Here is a 21,189-nt window from a genome sequence, read left to right on the forward strand (position 1 = left end):
TGTCCAGCACTTGGTGGTGTACCCCACCTCTCCGTTTTCTGGAGCCCCTTCTGTCTCCTCTGTGAGCACTTCTTTGAATCTCTTGTTGAGTTCCTCACATACTTCACGGTCATTTCTTGTTATCGCTCCTCCTTCCTTCCTTAGCCTGATTACCTGGTCATTGACTGTTGTTTTCCTCCTGATGTGGCTGTATAACAGTTTCGGGTTAGATTTGGCTTTCGCTGCTATGTCGTTTTCATATTGTCGTTGGGCCTCCCTTCTTATCTGTGCATATTAATTTCTGGCTCTTCGACTGCTCTCCTTATTCTCCTGGGTCCTTTGCCTTCTATATTTCTTCCATTCCCTAGCACACTTAGTTTTTGCCTCCCTGCACCTTTGGGTGAATGGGCTCATCCTGGCTTTTCCCTTAATCCTGTTACCCTTGGGTACAAACCTCTCCTCAGCCTCCTTGCACATGGTTGTTACATATTCCATCATCTCATTAACTGGCTTCCCTGCCAGTTCTGTGTGTGTGTGTTTGTGTGTGTGTGTGTGTGTGTGTGTGTGTGTGTGTGTGTGTGTGTGTGTGTGTGTGTGTGTGTGTGTGTGTGTGTGTGTGTGTGTGAGTGTGTACTCACCTTTGCACTTTCTCTAATTACTTGACATGCTTGATCAAGTGTGGGCTCCAAACAGGTGCTGTATACTCCAGTATGGGCCTCATATACACGGTGTACAGTGTCTTGAACGATTCCTTATTAAGGTATCGGAACGCTGTTCTCAGGTTTCCAGGCGCCCATAAGCTGCAGCAGTTATCTGGTTGATTTGTGCTTCCGGACACGTGCTCGGTGTTATACTCACCCCAAGATCTTTCTCCTTGAGCGAGGTTTGAAGTCTTTGGCCACCTAGCCTATGCTCCGTCTGCGTTCTTCTGTGCCCTTCCCCGATCTCCATAACTTTGCATTTGGCGGGATTAAATTCGAGAAGCCAGTTGCTGGACAAGGTGTCCAGTCTGTCCAGGTCTCTTTGAAGTCCTGCATGATCCTCATCTGATTTAATTCTCCTCATTAACTTCACATCATCTGTGAACAGGGACACTTCTGAGTCTAACCCTTCCATCATGTCCTTCACATATACCAAAAATAGCACTGGTCTTAGGACCGACCCCTGTGGGACCCCGCTCGTCACAGGTGCCCACTGTGATACCTCATCCTGTACCATGAGGTGAAGAGTTTTTACGAGGATAGTGAGGCTCAAGTTAGAGTATGTAGGAAAGAGGGAGATTATTTCCCAGTAAAAGTAGGCCTTAGACAAGGATGTGTGATGTCACAGTGGTTGTTTAATATATTTATAGATGGGGTTGTAAGAGTAGTAAATGCGAGGGTCTTGGCAAGAGGCATGGAGTTAAAAGATAAAGAATCACACATAAAGTGGGAGTTGTCACAGTTGCTCTTTGCTGATGACACTGTGATCTTGGGAGATTCTGAAGAGAAGTTGCAGAGGTTGGTGGATGAATTTGGTAGGGTATGTAAAAGAAGAAAATTAAAAGTGAATACAGGATAGAGTAAGGTTATGAGGATAACAAAAAGATTAGGTGATGAAAAACTGGACATCAGACTGGAGGGAGAGTATGGAGGAGGTGAGTGTATTGAGACATTTGAGAGTGGACGTGTCAGCGGATGGGTCTATGAAAGATGAGGTGAATCATAGAATTGATGAGGGGAAAGGGGTGAGCGGTGCACTTAGGAGTATGTGGAGACAAAGAACTTTGTCCTTGGAGGCAAAGAGGGGAATGTATAAGAGTATAGTTTTACCAACGCTCTTATATGGGTGTGAAGCATGGATGATGAGTGTTGCAGAAAGGAGAAGGCTGGAGGCATTGGAGATGTAATGTCTGAGGGCAATGTGTGGTGTGAATATAATGCAGAGAATTCGTAGTTTGGAAGTTAGGAGGAGGTGCGGGATTGCCAAAACTGTTGTCCAGAGGGCTGACAAAGGGTTGTTGAGGTGGTTCGGACATGTAGAGAGAATAGAGCGAAACAGAATGACTTCGAGAGTCTATCAGTCTGTATTGGAAGGAAGGCGGGGTAGGGGTCGGCCTAGGAAAGGTTGGAGGGAGGGGGTAGAGGAGGTTTTGTGTGCGAGGGGCTTGGACTTCCAGCGGGCATGTGTGAGCGTGTTTGATAGGAGTGAATGGAGACAAATGGGTTTTAATACTTGACGTGCTGTTGGAGTGTGAGCAAAGTAACATTTATGAAGGGGTTCAGGGAAACCGTCAGGCCGGACTTGAGTCCTGGAGATGGGAAGTACAGTGCCTGCACTCTGAAGGATGGGTGTTAATGTTGCAGTTTAAAAACTGTAGTATAAAGCACCCTTCTGGCAAGACAGTGATGGAGTGAATGATGGTGAAAGTTTTTCTTTTTCGGGCCACCCTGCCTTGGTGGGCATCGGTCAGTGGGTTAATAAAATATAAAGTATAGATCGTGCCTCCACTACGTTGCTCTCCAAGTTGTTCCACTTCCTGACAGCTTTATGGATGATAAAATACTTCCTGTGACTCAACTGAGTCCTCAACTTCCGGTTGTGAACCCTTGTTGCTGTGTACCATCTCGGAAATATACAGCAAATCTTTGCATTTTCTTTAATTTCTTGACGTGCCTTTCCTTGTGTGGGTTCCGCACTAGTGCTGCATTCTCCAGTATGGGCGTGACGTACACGGTGTACAGAATCTTGAACAATTCCTTGCTAAGATGTCGAAACTCTATTCTTAGGTTTGCCAGGCGTCCGTAAGCTTCAGAAGTTATTTGGTTGATGTGCGCCTCAGGAGATGTGCTCGGTGTTATAATCACCTCTGGATCCTTTTCCTTGAGTGAGGTTTTCAGTCTTTGGCCCGCTAGCCTGTAATCTGTCTGCGGTCTCTATGACATTCCCCAGTCATCATGACTTTTTACTTGGTGAAGTTTAACTCCAGGAGCCAGTTGTTGGGCCAGGCTTTCACCCTGCCCTGATCCATTTGTAGTCCTACCTGATCTTAATCCACATGAATTCTCCGCATTAGCTTCACGTCGTCTGCAAGCAGGACTCACCTCAATGTATCTCTTTCGTCATGTCATTCACAAGTACCAGAAACAGCACCAGTACTAGGACTGATCCTTGTGGAACCCCACTCGTCTCTGCAGCCCACGTACTATCACTCGTTGTTTCCTTCCTGTCAGGTATTTCCTGATTTATTGCGGTACTTTTCCTCCTATTCCTGTCTGCTCCTCTAGTTTTTCACCCAGTCTCATGTGTGATACTGTGTCGAAAGCTTTCTTAAAGTCCAAGAACGTGCAGTATGTGTGTGTGTGTGTGTGTGTGTGTGTGCGTGTGTGTGTGTGTGTGTGTGTGTGTGTGTGTGTGTGTGTGTGTGTGTGTGTGTGTGTGTGTGTGTGTGTGTGTGTGTGTGTGTGTGTGTGTGCATGGATGACACCACGAGGGTGAGGTTGGGTGACAACATGAGAATGGTGCAGCTTTAATGCTCGTGCAATTGGAGTTTCGTGAAAAAATTAAAAAAAAAAACATTCCTGCAATCGTGTGTTTTTCTGTGCTCTTTCATGCAGTATTATTGTGTGCAGAAAGTAGCTTGTTGAACTGGTAATTAATATTTGCATAATTATGTATATTTGTTTTTACAAGGTATACTACGTCGTTATAACAATGCCGGTATATTTACATCTACTGTAATGCAGTGTAATCTGATTATGCAGTACAAAGAAATATTTAAAGACAGAAGAGTATATCAATACTACTTTAAATGTGGTGAAAGATGAATGCTTTAATTAACATTACTGAGGTGATTCTTACCTCCATGCTGATGCCTCCTCTGGGAGAACTATAGTTAAGTGTAGAAGATCCTCTCAACCAGCGCACTGGTCCAACCACCTCCACTCCAGCTTGTACCTCACAGTGAAGACTGATGGTGGAGCCGTGTTGAATGTACACCTCCCGCGGCCCCAGGATGTCTGCCTCTTGTACGGCTGTGTTATGACAAAAGATACTTTGTTACTAAAGAAGAAGAGACAAAACGGGCTTCATGAAAGCAGTTAAATACAGTACCAAGACATACAACAGATTCCACCATCAACAATACACTTTGTTTTCCCTCAGTCTTCTTCCCACCTTACGTAATCTCTAACTTTCATCTACTAGAAATTATGGTCATTTATAACCATTGTTGGTTATAAATGACCATAATTTTTAAAGGGGTGGACCGGTAAGCCAGCGGAAGGCCTCGGTCAGATGACCAAAAGCTCCAAAGGCGGGTCATCATCTGACTAAGACCCGCGTCAGGAAACATTTGTCCTGTTTCCTGACGAACCTTACCTAACCTAACCTATCTACTAGAATTTCTTTCACTATCCCCACCAAATTCATTCACCATCCCACACCGCTACATTTCTTACATCTCACAATTATTGCTATACTCGTCCACCTTTCTGCCTCCCTGACAGTCCCATCAGTAATACGAAATTTCTCTACCTTCCTTTCTTTTTGCACACACTATTAGTTATCATCCTAAAAGATACACCTCCCTGGCCAATGGATGAAATTTCTACGTCTCTCTCTTCATCAACATTTAACAGTTCGTCAAGATATTCCTGCTATCTCCCCAATACCTTCAACCATCCGTCTACCAACTCTCCTATTCTGTTTTTAAATGTTAAGTCCATTCGTTCCTAGGCTTTCTTTACCTGTTTTTTTTTTTCATTTTTTTTCTTTTCTCAGCAAAATTTGTTGACAGCGTCTCGCCCATTCTATCAGTTGCTCTCCTTTTGCACTCCCTCACCACTCTCTTCACCTTTCTTTTACTCTCCTCACAATTCTTATATCACTTCTGGTTTGTAAAAACCTCTCATAAGCGACCTTTTTCTCTTTTACCGCACCCTTTACCTCATCATTCCACCAATCCCTCCTCTTTCCTCCTGCACCCACCCTCATATAGCCAGAAACTTCTGCCCCGCTTTCTAACACTGCCTTTTTCATAACTATCCCACCTGTCTTCAACCCTCACAGTACCTATAACTCGCACTAGCCCAACTTTCTCCCAGTAGTTGTTTATATCTCACCCTAACTTCCTCCTGCCTTGGTATATATATTTTCACCTCTCACTTGCTGTTGCCATTTTCTTTTTGCCCCATCTACCTCTTACTCTACTGTAGCTGCAAGCAAATAATGATCCGATATATCTGTTACCTCTCTATAAACATGTACATCCTGAAGTTTACCCATCAGTCCTTTATCCACCAATACATAATCTAACAAACTACTTTCATTACATGCTATATCTTATCTTCTATACTTTTTTTATCCTCTTTTTGTTTTAAATATTGTTAATTATTACCAAACCTCTTTCTATACATAGTTCAGTTAAAGGCATATTTTTTTTATTACCACTCCGTTAAATTCGTCTATGACAGCGTAACTTCAGGGGAAAAATTTGGTAGCTCCCATCCCCTTCCCCCCCCCCGCCCCCCGCTTCCTGAGACCGACCTCTCATGTCTCGGTGGACAGTACATACTGTCCCATACGATTCTCAGATTTGTGTTTGTGAGTCGATTTTTCATCTTTTCATTACCATATCTTATATCTGCATAGAGACGAAGGCACCCGAGAGGCATGTGAGTGATGCTGGAAGTCGCAAGAAAATGTTTAAGCGTTCAGGTGTTGGTGTTATGAAGAAAATCAAGAAAGGGCAAGAGCTTATGGACTTTATGAAGCATCAGCGCATTTAAGTAACATGAATAAGGCAAATATACGAGGTTGTGTAATGAATAACTCAAGCTGTCACCTCCTGAAAAGAATGCCATATAGGTCACAATATCTAAATAAAGCACTAACCCTACTGATTGAGTTTACTGAACAAAATACAAAGAAAGGTGCATCACTTAATTTATTCTTAATAAGGTAAAAAGCCTCAGAGTGCTATAAAACAGTGTGTGATGAGGAAGGAAGACCTGAGCACCAGCTGCTTCCACAAGTTCAAGCTACATAATAAGTAACTTAATATTAAATTATCCTATGAAAGTGCTTCAGCTGATCACACAGCAGCAAGTAATTCCTTGCTGAATTGTAGGAAATTATTTCAGATGGTGGCTACGAGGCACATTAAGTGTTTAAGGGTAACGAGACAACTGTGTATTGGAAGAAAATGCCAACGATAACTCATATCTGTCAGCAAGAGAAAAGTGTACTGGGATTCAAGGCAGCAAACCATAGCTATTTGCTGCTCCACGTATCCTCGTACTTTGAAAGGTGTAGATAAAATCCACCTTACCAATACTTTGGAGGTCAATACAGTCAGCATAGAGAAATTATTTATTGATGGGTTACAAGTATATATTAATTCCTGAAGTCATGTTTTATCCTCGCAGCAGAACCTTACATGCAAGGTTCTCTTGATAATTACCGTACTCATCCAGAACTTTTGTTGGATGTTCAGTTACGTGTAAATGTTGCATTTTTACCTCCAAATACAACATCCTTAATACAACCACTGTATTGGGGAGTTATTAGGTCATTTAAATGTAACTTCACACTAAAACCGATGCAAAAAAATTTAGCGTCAAGGGACACTGGCACCGACCTGGCAGAACCAAACTTTTGGAATATCTTTAACACTGCAGATGCCATTAGCTATGTTAGAGGTGCATGGAATGAAGTGCCTCAAGCAACATTCAAAGCAGTCTGGGGAAAATTGTGGCCTGTTGCGGTGAATATTTCCTAAGGTTTTTCCCTCACTTGAGAGTCAGATGCAGAAAATAGTTCATCTGGTTAGATTACCTCGTGTATTTAAAAATATAGAGTAAAAAAAAAAAACTTTTGATGAGAAATTCTCCTAGAAATGTTGACGGTTGTGTCAAACTAGCAAAAGTTTTGAACTAAGATTAAAAACAACATAAATATAGCAATGAAAGTTTACAAGATTCTAATGCTCTGTTTCTCCAGGTGATTTTAACCATCATCTTGAATTTCAAAAAGCTGAGAAAGTTGTACCTAGTAAGTCCATGGTCGAGTGGAATATAATAGAATCATATATCATAAAAAATAGTTTTAAAATTAATATGAATATAGCTTTTGGATTATATAAATTGTATTCATTTATAATTAATTAAATTTGGGAAAAACTCTAAGACACATTAGACAAGTTAAATTCTTAAAGCGTGGATAGAATATAAGGTGTGTTTCACGGAGCCTTGACTACCTGCCTACGTCATCATCAAATGTCAAGTATTGTACGGTGGCCGTGAGATGCAGTCTCGGCCTTATATGCCTTCCTGTTAATCATTAATTATCAGAGTTCCTCGGTTCTTTGATGAGAGAAACCAAGAAACCGCTAGGAATTTCACTATACGTATTTTCACAGTGGTTACACACACACACACACACACACACACACACACACACACACACACACATTATATATATATATATATATATATATATATATATATATATATATATATATATATAGGTAGTAGGTTGGTAGACAGCAACCACCCAGGGAGGTACTACCGTCCTGCCAAGTGAGTGTAAAACGAAGCCTGTGATTGTTTTACATGATGGTAGGATTGCTGATGTCTTTTGTCTGTCTCATAAATATGCAAGATTACAGGCATGTCTTGCTACTTCTACTTACACTTAGGTCACACTACACATACATGTACATATTTATTTATACACACTCATCTGAGTTTTCTTTGATTTTATCTTAATAGTTCTTGGTCTTATTAATTTTCCTTTTATATCCATGGGGAAGTGGAATAAGAATCTTTCCTCCGTAAGCCATGCGTGTTGTAAAAGTCAACTAAAATGCCGGGAACAATGGGCTAGTAACCCCTTTTCCTGTAAAGATTACTAAAAAGAATAAGAAGAAGAAAATTGTCAAAGTGGGAAGTCTGAATGTGCGTGGATGTTGTGCAGATGATAAGAAAGAGATGATTGTGGATGTTATGAATGAGAAGAAGCTGGATGTCCTGGCTTTAAGTGAAACAAAGCTGAAGGGGGTGGGAGAGTTTCAGTGGAGAGGAATAAATGGGATTAGGTCAGGGGTTTCAAATAGAGTTAGAGCTAAAGAAGGAGTAGCAATAATGTTGAAGGATAAGCTATGGCAGGAAAAGAGGGACTATAAATGTATTAATTCAAGGATTATGTGGAGTAAAATAAAGATTGGATGTGAAAAGTGGGTTATAATAAGCGTGTATGCACCTGGAGAAGAGAGAAGTGTAGAGGAGAGAGAGAGATTTTGGGAAATGTTGAGTGAATGCGTGGGGAGTTTTGAATCAAGTGTGAGAGTAATGGTGGTTGGGGATTTCAATGCTAAAGTGGGTAAAAATGTTATGGAAGGAGTAGTAGGTAAATTTGGGGTGCCAGGGGTAAATGTAAATGGGGAGCCTTTAATTGAGCTATGTGTAGAAAGAAATTTGGTAATAAGTAATACATATTTTATGAAAAAGAGGATAAATAAATATACAAGGTATGATGTAGCACGTAATGAAAGTAGTTTATTAGATTATGTATTGGTGGATAAAAGGTTGATGGGTAGGCTCCAGGATGTACATGTTTATAGAGAGGCAACTGATATATCGGATCATTATTTAGTTGTAGCTACAGTTAGAGTAAGAGGTAGATGGGAAAAGAGGAAGGTGGCAACAACAAGTAAGAGGGAGGTGAAAGTGTATAAACTAAGGGAGGAGGAAGTTCGGGTGAGATATAAGCGACTATTGGCAGAAAGGTGGGCTAGTGCAAAGATGAGTAGTGGGGGGGTTGAAGAGGGTTGGAATAGTTTTAAAAATGCAGTATTAGAATGTGGGGCAGAAGTTTGTGGTTATAGGAGGGTGGGGGCAGGAGGAAAGAGGAGTGATTGGTGGAATGATGAAGTAAAGGGTGTGATAAAAGAGAAAAAGGTAGCTTATGAGAGGTTTTTACAAAGCAGAAGTGTTATAAGAAGAGCAGAGTATATGGAGAGTAAAAGAAAGGTAAAGAGAGTGGTGAGAGAGTGCAAAAGGAGAGCAGATGATAGAGTGGGAGAGGCACTGTCAAGAAATTTTAATGAAAATAAGAAAAAATTTTGGAGTGAGTTAAACAAGTTAAGAAAGCCTAGGGAAAATATGGATTTGTCAGTTAAAAACAGAGTAGGGGAGTTAGTAGATGGGGAGAGGGAGGTATTAGGTAGATGGCGAGAATATTTTGAGGAACTTTTAAATGTTAAGGAAGAAACAGAGGCAGTAATTTCATGCACTGGTCAGGGAGGTATACCATCTTTTAGGAGTGAAGAAGAGCAGAATGTAAGTGTGGGGGAGGTACGTGAGGCATTACGTAAAATGAAAGGGGGTAAAGCAGCTGGAACTGATGGGATCATGACAGAAATGTTAAAAGCAGGGGGGGATATAGTGTTGGAGTGGTTGGTACTTTTGTTTAATAAATGTATGAAAGAGGGGAAGGTACCTAGGGATTGGCAGAGAGCATGTATAGTCCCTTTATATAAAGGGAAAGGGGACAAAAGAGACTGTAAAAATTATAGAGGAATAAGCTTACTGAGTATACCAGGAAAAGTGTACGGTAGGGTTATAATTGAAAGAATTAGAGGTAAGACAGAATGTAGGATTGCGGATGAGCAAGGAGGTTTTAGAGTGGGTAGGGGATGTGTAGATCAGGTGTTTACATTGAAGCATATATGTGAACAGTATTTAGATAAAGATAGGGAAGTTTTTATTGCATTTATGGATTTAGAAAAGGCATATGATAGAGTGGATAGAGGAGCAATGTGGCAGATGTTGCAAGTATATGGAATAGGTGGTAAGTTATTAAATGCTGTAAAGAGTTTTTATGAGGATAGTGAGGCTCAGGTTAGGGTGTGTAGAAGAGAGGGAGACTACTTCCCGGTAAAAGTAGGGCTTAGACAGGGATGTGTAATGTCACCATGGTTGTTTAATATATTTATAGATGGGGTTGTTAAGGAAGTAAATGCTAGGGTGTTTGGGAGAGGGGTGGGATTAAATTATGGGGAATCAAATTCAAAATGGGAATTGACACAGTTACTTTTTGCTGATGATACTGTGCTTATGGGAGATTCTAAAGAAAAATTGCAAAGGTTAGTGGATGAGTTTGGGAATGTGTGTAAAGGTAGAAAGTTGAAAGTGAACATAGAAAAGAGTAAGGTGATGAGGGTGTCAAATGATTTAGATAAAGAAAAATTGGATATCAAATTGGGGAGGAGGAGTATGGAAGAAGTGAATGTTTTCAGATACTTGGGAGTTGACGTGTCGGCGGATGGATTTATGAAGGATGAGGTTAATCATAGAATTGATGAGGGAAAAAAGGTGAGTGGTGCGTTGAGGTATATGTGGAGTCAAAAAACGTTATCTATGGAGGCAAAGAAGGGAATGTATGAAAGTATAGTAGTACCAACACTCTTATATGGGTGTGAAGCTTGGGTGGTAAATGCAGCAGCGAGGAGACGGTTGGAGGCAGTGGAGATGTCCTGTTTAAGGGCAATGTGTGGTGTAAATATTATGCAGAAAATTCGGAGTGTGGAAATTAGGAGAAGGTGTGGAGTTAATAAAAGTATTAGTCAGAGGGCAGAAGAGGGGTTGTTGAGGTGGTTTGGTCATTTAGAGAGAATGGATCAAAGTAGAATGACATGGAAAGCATATAAATCTATAGGGGAAGGAAGGCGGGGTAGGGGTCGTCCTCGAAAGGGTTGGAGAGAGGGGGTAAAGGAGGTTTTGTGGGTAAGGGGCTTGGACTTCCAGCAAGCGTGCGTGAGCGTGTTAGATAGGAGTGAATGGAGACGAATGGTACTTGGGACCTGACGATCTGTTGGAGTGTGAGCAGGGTAATATTTAGTGAAGGGATTCAGGGAAACCGGTTATTTTCATATAGTCGGACTTGAGTCCGGGAAATGGGAAGTACAATGCCTGCACTTTAAAGGAGGGGTTTGGGATATTGGCAGTTTGGAGGGATATGTTGTGTATGTTTATATGTGTATGCTTCTAGACTGTTGTATTCTGAGCACCTCTGCAAAAACAGTGATAATGTGCGAGTGTGGTGAAAGTGTTGAATGATGATGAAAGTATTTTCTTTTTGGGGATTTTCTTTCTTTTTTGGGTCACCCTGCCTCGGTGGGAGACGGCCGACTTGTTGAAAAAAAAAAAAAAAAAAAAAAAAAAAAAAAAAAAAAAAAAAAAAACAAAAAAAAAAATATAAAAAAAAAAAAAAAATATATAATTATATATATATATATATATATATATATATATATATAATTATATATATATATATATATAATTATATATATATATATATATATATGTATATATGCAAAAAGATCACAGTAAACAGGTGATTTCAAAATATGCAAAACAACCACTCTGAAAGAATAGAGAAATTCCAAGCGCTTTCGTGACTACTCACATTATCATAGTTCCTTGATAATGTGAGTAGTCACGAAAGCGCTTGGAATTTCTCTATTCTTTCAGAGTGGTTGTTTTGCATATATATATATATATATATATATATATATATATATATATATATATATATATATATATATATATATATATATATATATATATATATATATATATATGTCGTGCCGAATAGGCAGAACTTGCGATCTTGGCTTAATTAGCAACGCTCATCTTGCCATATAGGACAAGTGAAAATTTGTGTATGCAATAATTTCGCCAAAATCATTCTGAACCTAACGAAAAAAATATATTTCACTGTGTTTGTTTAATATTAAATTATTGTAAACAAATGTAAAATATATTTAGTTGGGTTAGGCTAAAATAAATTGCGCTTGTTATAATAAGGTTAGGTAAGTTTTCTAAGATTCTTTTGGCGCAAAATTATAAATTTTTACATTAACATTATTGAAAAAATATATCTTTAAACGTATAAGAGAAAATTTCAGAAAGGAATTAATTTTAAATGAGTTCTTGCTAATTGACCAGTTTTACATATTCGGCACGACATATATATATATATATATATATACGTATATATATATATATATATATATATATATATATATATATATATATATATATATATATATATATATATATATATATATATATATATATTATATATATATATATATATATATATATATATATATATATATATATATATATATATATATATATATATATATATATATATATACATATATATATATATACAGTGGTCCCTCGTTGTTCGTAATTAATCCGTTCCTGGAGCCGTTACTATAAACGAAATTTACGATTTACGAATCAATTTTCCCCATAAGAAATAATGTAAATACAATTAATCCGTTCCTGACACCCAGAAGTATTAAAACAAAAAAATTTTTAACATGAAATATACATGTAGTACATAAACAATACAATGGGAAATGATGAATGAAACATTAACAGCATAACACTTACCTTTATTGGAGATTCTTCTTAGTGTATGGGAGACTGGAGGAGGAGAGAGAGTGGATTGTTTATAGTTTGGAAGGGGAATCCCCTTCCATCAACACCTCAGGTACCATTTGCTTTTCTGAGGTTGCTTCTCTTCTCTGTTTCTTAATGCCACTAGGACCACCTTGAGAGTCACTGGAGTCCTGTCTCACAAAATAACTGTGGAGAGAGCTCTGTTTCTGGCGTCTCTTTAACACTTCCCTAAAATGGCCCAAGACTTTGTCACTGTACATGTTGCCAACCTGGCTTGCAACAACCTTGTTAGGGTGATGTTTCTCCATAAAGCTTTCCATCTTACCCCACATAGTAAAAATCTCTTTAATTTCTGAAGAAGGCACCTTCTTCCATCTCTCTTCCTCCTCCTCTGCAGCAAGATTCTGAGCTGCGATGTGTTGCTCTTCCTGCTGAAGCTCTTGCAGCTCCTCAGTGGTGAGCTCTTCATTGTGGTCTTCCACCAATTCTTCCACATCCTCCAAACTCACATCCAACCCCATGGAACTCCCCAGGAGAGGAGTGGTATTCGGGGGCAAGAACTTTACTGTGATGAACCCAAACTCCTCGAAAATTAGATCATCCAAGTTTGGAGGATGAGCAGGTGCATTGTCCATTACTAGCAGGCACTTGAGATCCAATTTCTTTTCCAGGAGATACTCTTTCACACTAGGGCCAAACACTTCATTGAACCACTCGACGAAAATTTCCCTCGTGACCCATGCCTTACTATTAGATTTCCAAAACAACAATTTACTCTTCATAACATTGTGTTTCCTGAACACTCTGGGATTTTCAGAATGGTACACTAGTAATGGCTTCACTTTGAAATCCCCACTAGCATTAGCACAGAACATTAGCGTCAGCCTGTCTTTCATAGGCTTGTGTCCTGGCATTGCCTTTTCCTCTTGTGTAATGAAGGTCCTCTTTGGCCTGTTTCGTCACAATTGAACACTGTTCAGGTTTCAGTCCTTCAGCCTCTATGTACTCCTGGAATTCATGCACATATTTTTCAGCCGCCTTGTGGTCCGAACTGGCAGCCTCACCATGCGTTACCACACTGTGTATGCCAGTACGGTTCTTAAATCTCTCAAACCAGCCTTTGCTGGCCTTAAATTCACTCACTTCACCACTATTTGCAGGCAATTTCTTTACCAAATCTTCATGCAACTGCCTAGTCTTTTCACAAATAAACGAAATCATAAGAGTATCTCCTGCTAATTGTTTCTCATTTATCCACACCAATAATAACTTCTCAACCTCTTCCAGTACTGGTGATCTCATTTTTGTCAGCATAGTTACTCCCTTTGCAACAACAGCATCCTTTATTTCATTTTTCTTGGCCACTATGGAACATAAGGTTGTGTAGGGTTTCTTATACATCCTGGACAGTTCGGCCACACTTGTACCACTTTCATATTGTTCAATGATGGTTTTCTAAAATTCAATCGTATTTCTCACCTTCTTTACCACAGGCTTGGCACTAGGAGCTTTCTTTGGAGCCATGGTAGCTTATTTAGTACTTGCAAGCACTAAACTAAATGGAATATTATGAAATATTTCGCTGGAGCATGTGAGGGGACCTTCGCTCACTGGTAAACAATGCCAGACTGGCTGCCGCCCTGGCTCACGCCGTGGGTACGCGTCCAGGACGAACTACGACTCGCGAGTCAACCTATGAAAAGCGAGTCCATGTTTATACGAAAATACCTCTATGATTGGCGAATTTTACGATTGCCGGGAACTACGAAAAGCGGGGGACCACTGTATATATATATATATATATATATATATATATATATATATATATATATATATATATATATATATATATGTCGTGCCGAATAGGCACAACTTGCGATCTTGGCTTAAATAGCAACGCTCATCTTGCCATATAAAACAAGCGAAAATTTGTGTATGCAATAATTTCGCCAAAACCATTCTGAACCTAACGAAAAAAATATATTTCACTGTGTTTGTTTTGTATTAAATTATTGTAAACAAATCTAAAATACATTTAGTTGGGTTAGGCTAAAATAAATTGCACTTGTTATAATAAGGTTAGGTAAGTTTTCTATGATTCTTTTATTGCAAAATTATAAATTTTTACATTAACCTTAATGAAAAAAATATATCTTTAAACGTTATTTTTTTTTTTTTTATTATCACACTGGCCGATTCCCACCAAGGCAGGGTGGCCCGAAAAAGAAAAACTTTCACCATCATTCACTCCATCACTGTCTTGCCAGAAGGGTGCTTTACACTACAGTTTATAAACTGCAACATTAACACCCCTCCTTCAGAGTGCAGGCACTGTACTTCCCATCTCCAGGACTCAAGTCCGGCCTGCCGGTTTCCCTGAATCCCTTCATAAATGTTACTTTGCTCACACTCCAACAGCACGTCAAGTATTAAAAACCATTTGTCTCCATTCACTCCTATCAAACACGCTCATGCATGCCTGCTGGAAGTCCAAGCCCCTCGCACACAAAACCTCCTTTACCCCCTCCCTCCAACCTTTCCTAGGCCGACCCCTACCCCGCCTTCCTTCCACTACAGACTGATACACTCTTGAAGTCATTCTGTTTCGCTCCATTCTCTCTACATGTCCGAACCACCTCAACAACCCTTCCTCAGCCCTCTGGACAACAGTTTTGGTAATCCCGCACCTCCTCCTAACTTCCAAACTACGAATTCTCTGCATTATATTCACACCACACATTGCCCTCAGACATGACATCTCCACTGCCTCCAGCCTTCTCCTCGCTGCAACATTCATCACCCACGCTTCACACCCATATAAGAGCGTTGGTAAAACTATACTCTCATACATTCCCCTCTTTGCCTCCAAGGACAAAGTTCTTTGTCTCCACAGACTCCTAAGTGCACCACTCACTCTTTTTCCCTCATCAATTCTATGATTCACCTCATCTTTCACAGACCCATCCGCTGACACGTCCACTCCCAAATATCTGAATACGTTCACCTCCTCCATACTCTCTCCCTCCAATCTGATATTCAATCTTTCATCACCTAATCTTTTTGTTATCCTCATAACCTTACTCTTTCCTGTATTCACCTTTAATTTTCTTCTTTTGCACACCCTACCAAATTCATCCACCAATCTCTGCAACTTCTCTTCAGAATCTCCCAAGAGCACAGTGTCATCAGCAAAGAGCAGCTGTGACAACTCCCACTTTGTGTGTGATTCTTTATCTTTTAACTCCACGCCTCTTGCCAAGACCCTCGCATTTACTTCTCTTACAACCCCATCTATAAATATATTAAACAACCATGGTGACATCACACATCCTTGTCTAAGGCCTACTTTTACTGGGAAAAAATTTCCCTCTTTCCTACATACTCTAACTTGAGCCTCACTATCCTCGTAAAAACTCTTCACTGCTTTCAGTAACCTACCTCCTACACCATACACTTGCAACATCTGCCACATTGCCCCCCTATCCACCCTGTCATACGCCTTTTCCAAATCCATAAATGCCACAAAGACCTCTTTAGCCTTATCTAAATACTGTTCACTTATATGTTTCACTGTAAACACCTGGTCCACACACCCCCTACCTTTCCTAAAGCCTCCTTGTTCATCTGCTATCCTATTCTCTGTCTTACTCTTAATTCTTTCAATTATAACTCTACCATACACTTTACCAGGTACACTCAACAGACTTATCCCCCTATAATTTTTGCACTCTCTTTTATCCCCTTTGCCTTTATACAAAGGAACTATGCATGCTCTCTGCCAATCCCTAGGTACCTTACCCTCTTCCATACATTTATTAAATAATTGCACCAACCACTCCAAAACTATATCCCCACCTGCTTTTAACATTTCTATCTTTATCCCATCAATCCCGGCTGCCTTACCCCCTTTCATTTTACCTACTGCCTCACGAACTTCCCTCACACTCACAACTGGCTCTTCCTCACTCCTACAAGATGTTATTCCTCCTTGCCCTATACACGAAATCACAGCTTCCCTATCTTCATCAACATTTAACAATTCCTCAAAATATTCCCTCCATCTTCCCAATACCTCTAACTCTCCATTTAATAACTCTCCTCTCCTATTTTTAACTGACAAATCCATTTGTTCTCTAGGCTTTCTTAACTTGTTAATCTCACTCCAAAACTTTTTCTTATTTTCAACAAAATTTGTTGATAACATCTCACCCACTCTCTCATTTGCTCTCTTTTTACATTGCTTCACCACTCTCTTAACCTCTCTCTTTTTCTCCATATACTCTTCCCTCCTTGCATCACTTCTACTTTGTAAAAACTTCTCATATGCTAACTTTTTCTCCCTTACTACTCTCTTTACATCATCATTCCACCAATCGCTCCTCTTCCCTCCTGCACCCACTTTCCTGTAACCACAAACTTCTGCTGAACACTCTAACACTACATTTTTAATCCTACCCCATACCTCTTCGACCCCATTGCCTATGCTCTCATTAGCACATCTATCCTCCAATAGCTGTTTATATCTTACCCTAACTGCCTCCTCTTTTAGTTCATAAACCTTCACCTCTCTCTTCCCTGATGCTTCTATTCTCCTTGTATCCCATCTACCTTTTACTCTCAGTGTAGCTACAACTAGAAAGTGATCTGATATATCTGTGGCCCCTCTATAAACATGTACATCCTGAAGTCTACTCAACAGTCTTTTATCTACCAATACATAATCCAACAAACTACTGTCATTTCGCCCTACATCATATCTTGTATACTTATTTATCCTCTTTTTCTTAAAATATGTATTACCTATAACTAAACCCCTTTCTATACAAAGTTCAATCAAAGGGCTCCCATTATCATTTACACCTGGCACCCCAAACTTACCTACCACACCCTCTCTAAAAGTTTCTCCTACTTTAGCATTCAGGTCCCCTACCACAATTACTCTCTCACTTGGTTCAAAGGCTCCTATACATTCACTTAACATCTCCCAAAATCTCTCTCTCTCCTCTGCATTCCTCTCTTCTCCAGGTGCATACACGCTTATTATGACCCACTTCTCGCATCCAACCTTCACTTTAATCCACATAATTCTTGAATTTACACATTCATATTCTCTTTTCTCCTTCCATAACTGATCATTTAACATTACTGCTACCCCTTCCTTTGCTCTAACTCTCTCAGATACTCCAGATTTAATCCCATTTATTTCCCCCCACTGAAACTCTCCTACCCCCTTCAGCTTTGTTTTGCTTAGAGCCAGGACATCCAACTTCTTTTCATTCATAACATCAGCAATCATCTGTTTCTTGTCATCTGCACTACATCCACGCACATTTAAGCATCCCAGTTTTATAAAGTTTTTCTTCTTCTCTTTTTTAGTAAATGTATACAGGAGAAGGGGTTACTAGCCCATTGCTCCCGGCATTTTAGTCGCCTCATACGACACGCATGGCTTACGGAGGAAAGATTCTTTTCCACTTCCCCATGGACAATAGAAGAAATAAAAAAGAACAAGAGCTATTTAGAAAAAGGAGAAAAACCTAGATGTATGTATATATATATATGCATGTGCGTGTCTGTGAAGTGTGACCAAAGTGTAAGTAGTAGTAGCAAGATATCCCTGTTATCTAGCGTGTTTATGAGACAGAAAAAGAAACCAGCAATCCTACCATCATGCAAAACAGTTACAGGTTTTTGTTTCACAGTCATCTGGCAGGATGGTAGTACTTCCCTGGGTGGTTGCTGTCTACCAACCTACTACCTTGATCTTTAAACGTATAAGAGAAAATTTCAGAAAGGAATTAATTTTAAATGAGTTCTTGCTAATTGACCAGTTTTACATATTCGTCAGGACATATATATATATATATATATATATATATATATATATATATATATATATATATATATATATATATATATATATATATTTATAAACAAACACTGTCTCTACGTCCACAACAGGACTCGAACCTGCTAACTGTGTATCAGAGCTCACAGTACTTTACCACGAGACTAGACCTGCGATAAGTATGGGCGCTTAGCCGAAGCTAAGCGATGTTACCCCATAACCCCGGGCACCAAGCTCGTTTTGAAAGTTATTTCACTGAATCCTGGTAAAGTACTGTGGACTCTGATACAGAGTTATCAGGTTCGAGTCCTGCTGCGGACGTAGAGACAATGTTTGTAAATAATTTCGCCTATTTGCGAATTGTTAAGCATTTCAAATCTCTTTTGTTGTCCACTGCATGTGGCAGGATTCAATAAAATAACTTTCAAAACGAGCTTGGTGCCTTAGGGTATGGGGTAACATCGCTTAGCTTCGGCTAAGCACCCATACTTATCTTGGGTCTAGCTCAGTGGTAAAGTACTGTGGACTCTGATACAGAGTTAGCAGGCTCGAGTCCTGCTGTGGACGTAGAGACAATGTTTGTTTATATATATATATATATATATATATATATATATATATATATATATATATATATATATATATATATATGCAAGGAATTCGCAAGTGCAGGCGAAATATACACAAACACTGATCTCTGGCTGAAGGAGACTCGAACCTACGAATCTTGGAACAAGGTACGCAGTGCTATACCAATCTCACCACACTGGACAATACCTTGGCGTCCAGCTTGCGCTACACGTTGATCCAAGGCAGCCAGCCTTCAAGGAGAAGGCTTACAGCTTCTCATCTCATCCCCTGCATGCATTAGTCTTACTAGAGATTTTAACAATGCAAGGAATTCGCAAGAGCAGGGGAATTACTTGCAGCAACCCTTCTCCCTGAAAGCTGGCTGCCTTGGATCAACGTGTAGCGCAAGCTGCACGCCAAGGTATTGTCCGGTGTGGTGAGATTGGTATAGCACTGCTTACCTTGTTCCAAGGTTCGTAGGTTCGAGTTTCCTTCAGCCAGAGATCAGTGTTTATATATATATATATATATATATATATATATATATATATATATATATATATATATATATATATATATATATATATATATATATACTGTATATATATATATATATATATATATATATATATATATATATATATATATATATATATATATATATATATATATATATATATATATATATGTCGTGCCGAATATGTAAAACTGGTCAATTAGCAAGAGCTCATTTAAAATTAAGTCCTTTCTAAAATTTTATCTTATACGTTTAAAGATATATTTTTTTCATTAATGTTAATGTAAAAAAAATTAATTTTGCACCAAAAGAATCTTAGAAAACTTACCTAACCTTATTATAACAAGAGCAATTTATTTTAGCCTAACCCAACTAAATATATTTTAGACTTGTTTACAGTAATTTAGCACTAAACAAACACAATCAAATATAATTTTTTCGTTAGGTTCAGAATGATTTTGGCGAAATTACTGCATACACAAATTTTCACTTGTCGTATATGGCAAGATGAGCGTTGCTATTTAAGCCAAGAACGCAAGTTCTGCCTATTCGGCACGATATATATATATATATATATATATATATACATATATATATATATATATATATATATATATATATATATATATATATATATATATATATATATACATATACACTTATTTATTAACACAATGACCCCAAGGCAAGGTAGTCCGAAAAAGAAAAACTTTCATCATTCACTTCATCACTGTCTTGCCGCAAACGTGCTCACACTACAGTTATAAAACAAAAACATTAGCTCCCCTCCTTCAGAGTACAGATACTGTACTTCCCATCTCCAGGAATCAAGTCCGGCCTGCCGGTTTCCCCGAATCCATTCAGAAAAAAGTTTATCCTCTATAGGGATTACAATGCTGAGTTTACAGAATTTGGTTATTGTGTGGTTTACATGTAGTAAAATAATGATTACAGAGTGTACCACTAGAACACCTAGCATGGCTAGTCATTTCGGGCAGACTTAGTTTAATTCTTAATTTTAAAATATTACAAATTGGTATTATGGCTAAGTGACTAAATACTAGTTTGTGAGTTTAGCAATGTGAATTCTTTTGTTTTGGCACAGTATATAGTTTCAGTATTGGAGTATCACAGGATTCATTATTTTAAGATTGAGATTAATATTTCTGTTTATGGTCAAATGGGTGAGTGAGTGTAAGTGTGAACCACCAGGTGGTATTCGTGTAGTTAGTTGACGGGGTGTATCAGGGAGATAAGATGTTTTCTAATGGTAGTTTTGAAGGAGATGAATGTGTCTGCAGTTCTAGAGTTCTCAGGTAGGGTGTTCCAGATTTTAGGGCCTTTGACATACATTGAATTTTTGTAAAGGTTTAGTCGAACACGGGGAATGTAGAGATTTTTTTTTGTGTCTGGTGTTATGCCTGTGGGTTCTGTCACAACTATCAAGAAAGCATTTTAGGTCAAGGTTGATATTGGAGTTTAAGGTCCTGTAGATGTAGATTGCACAGTAGTAAGTGTGGATGTACTGAACAGGGAGTAAGTTTAGATCTATGAAGAGTGGGGGGGTGTGTTGCCAGGGATGGGATTTAGTGATTATTCTTACTGCAAATGAGAGAGTGGGTGAGATGTTATCAACAAATTTTGTTGAAAATAAGAAAAAGTTTTGGAGTGAGATTAACAAGTTAAGAAAGCCTAGAGAACAAATGGATTTGTCAGTTAAAAATAGGAGAGGAGAGTTATTAAATGGAGAGTTAGAGGTATTGGGAAGATGGAAGGAATATTTTGAGGAATTGTTAAATGTTGATGAAGATAGGGAA

At 38.9% G+C, this 21,189-nt stretch overlaps 1 protein-coding gene across 1 annotated transcript in view; it reads right to left on the reverse strand.

Annotated features, from left to right (window-relative positions):
- Positions 1-21,189, reverse strand: part of LOC138852328 (uncharacterized) — a 565,480-nt gene that overhangs the window by 276,699 nt on the left and 267,592 nt on the right. The window contains exon 5 of the mRNA XM_070082110.1: positions 3,820-3,992. Coding sequence (XP_069938211.1) covers positions 3,820-3,992 — 173 coding nt within the window. The remainder of the gene's footprint in view (positions 1-3,819; positions 3,993-21,189) is intronic.

Source organism: Cherax quadricarinatus, chromosome 7 (assembly GCF_038502225.1).
Source record: "Cherax quadricarinatus isolate ZL_2023a chromosome 7, ASM3850222v1, whole genome shotgun sequence".
In the NCBI taxonomy this organism is placed as follows: domain Eukaryota; kingdom Metazoa; phylum Arthropoda; class Malacostraca; order Decapoda; family Parastacidae; genus Cherax; species Cherax quadricarinatus.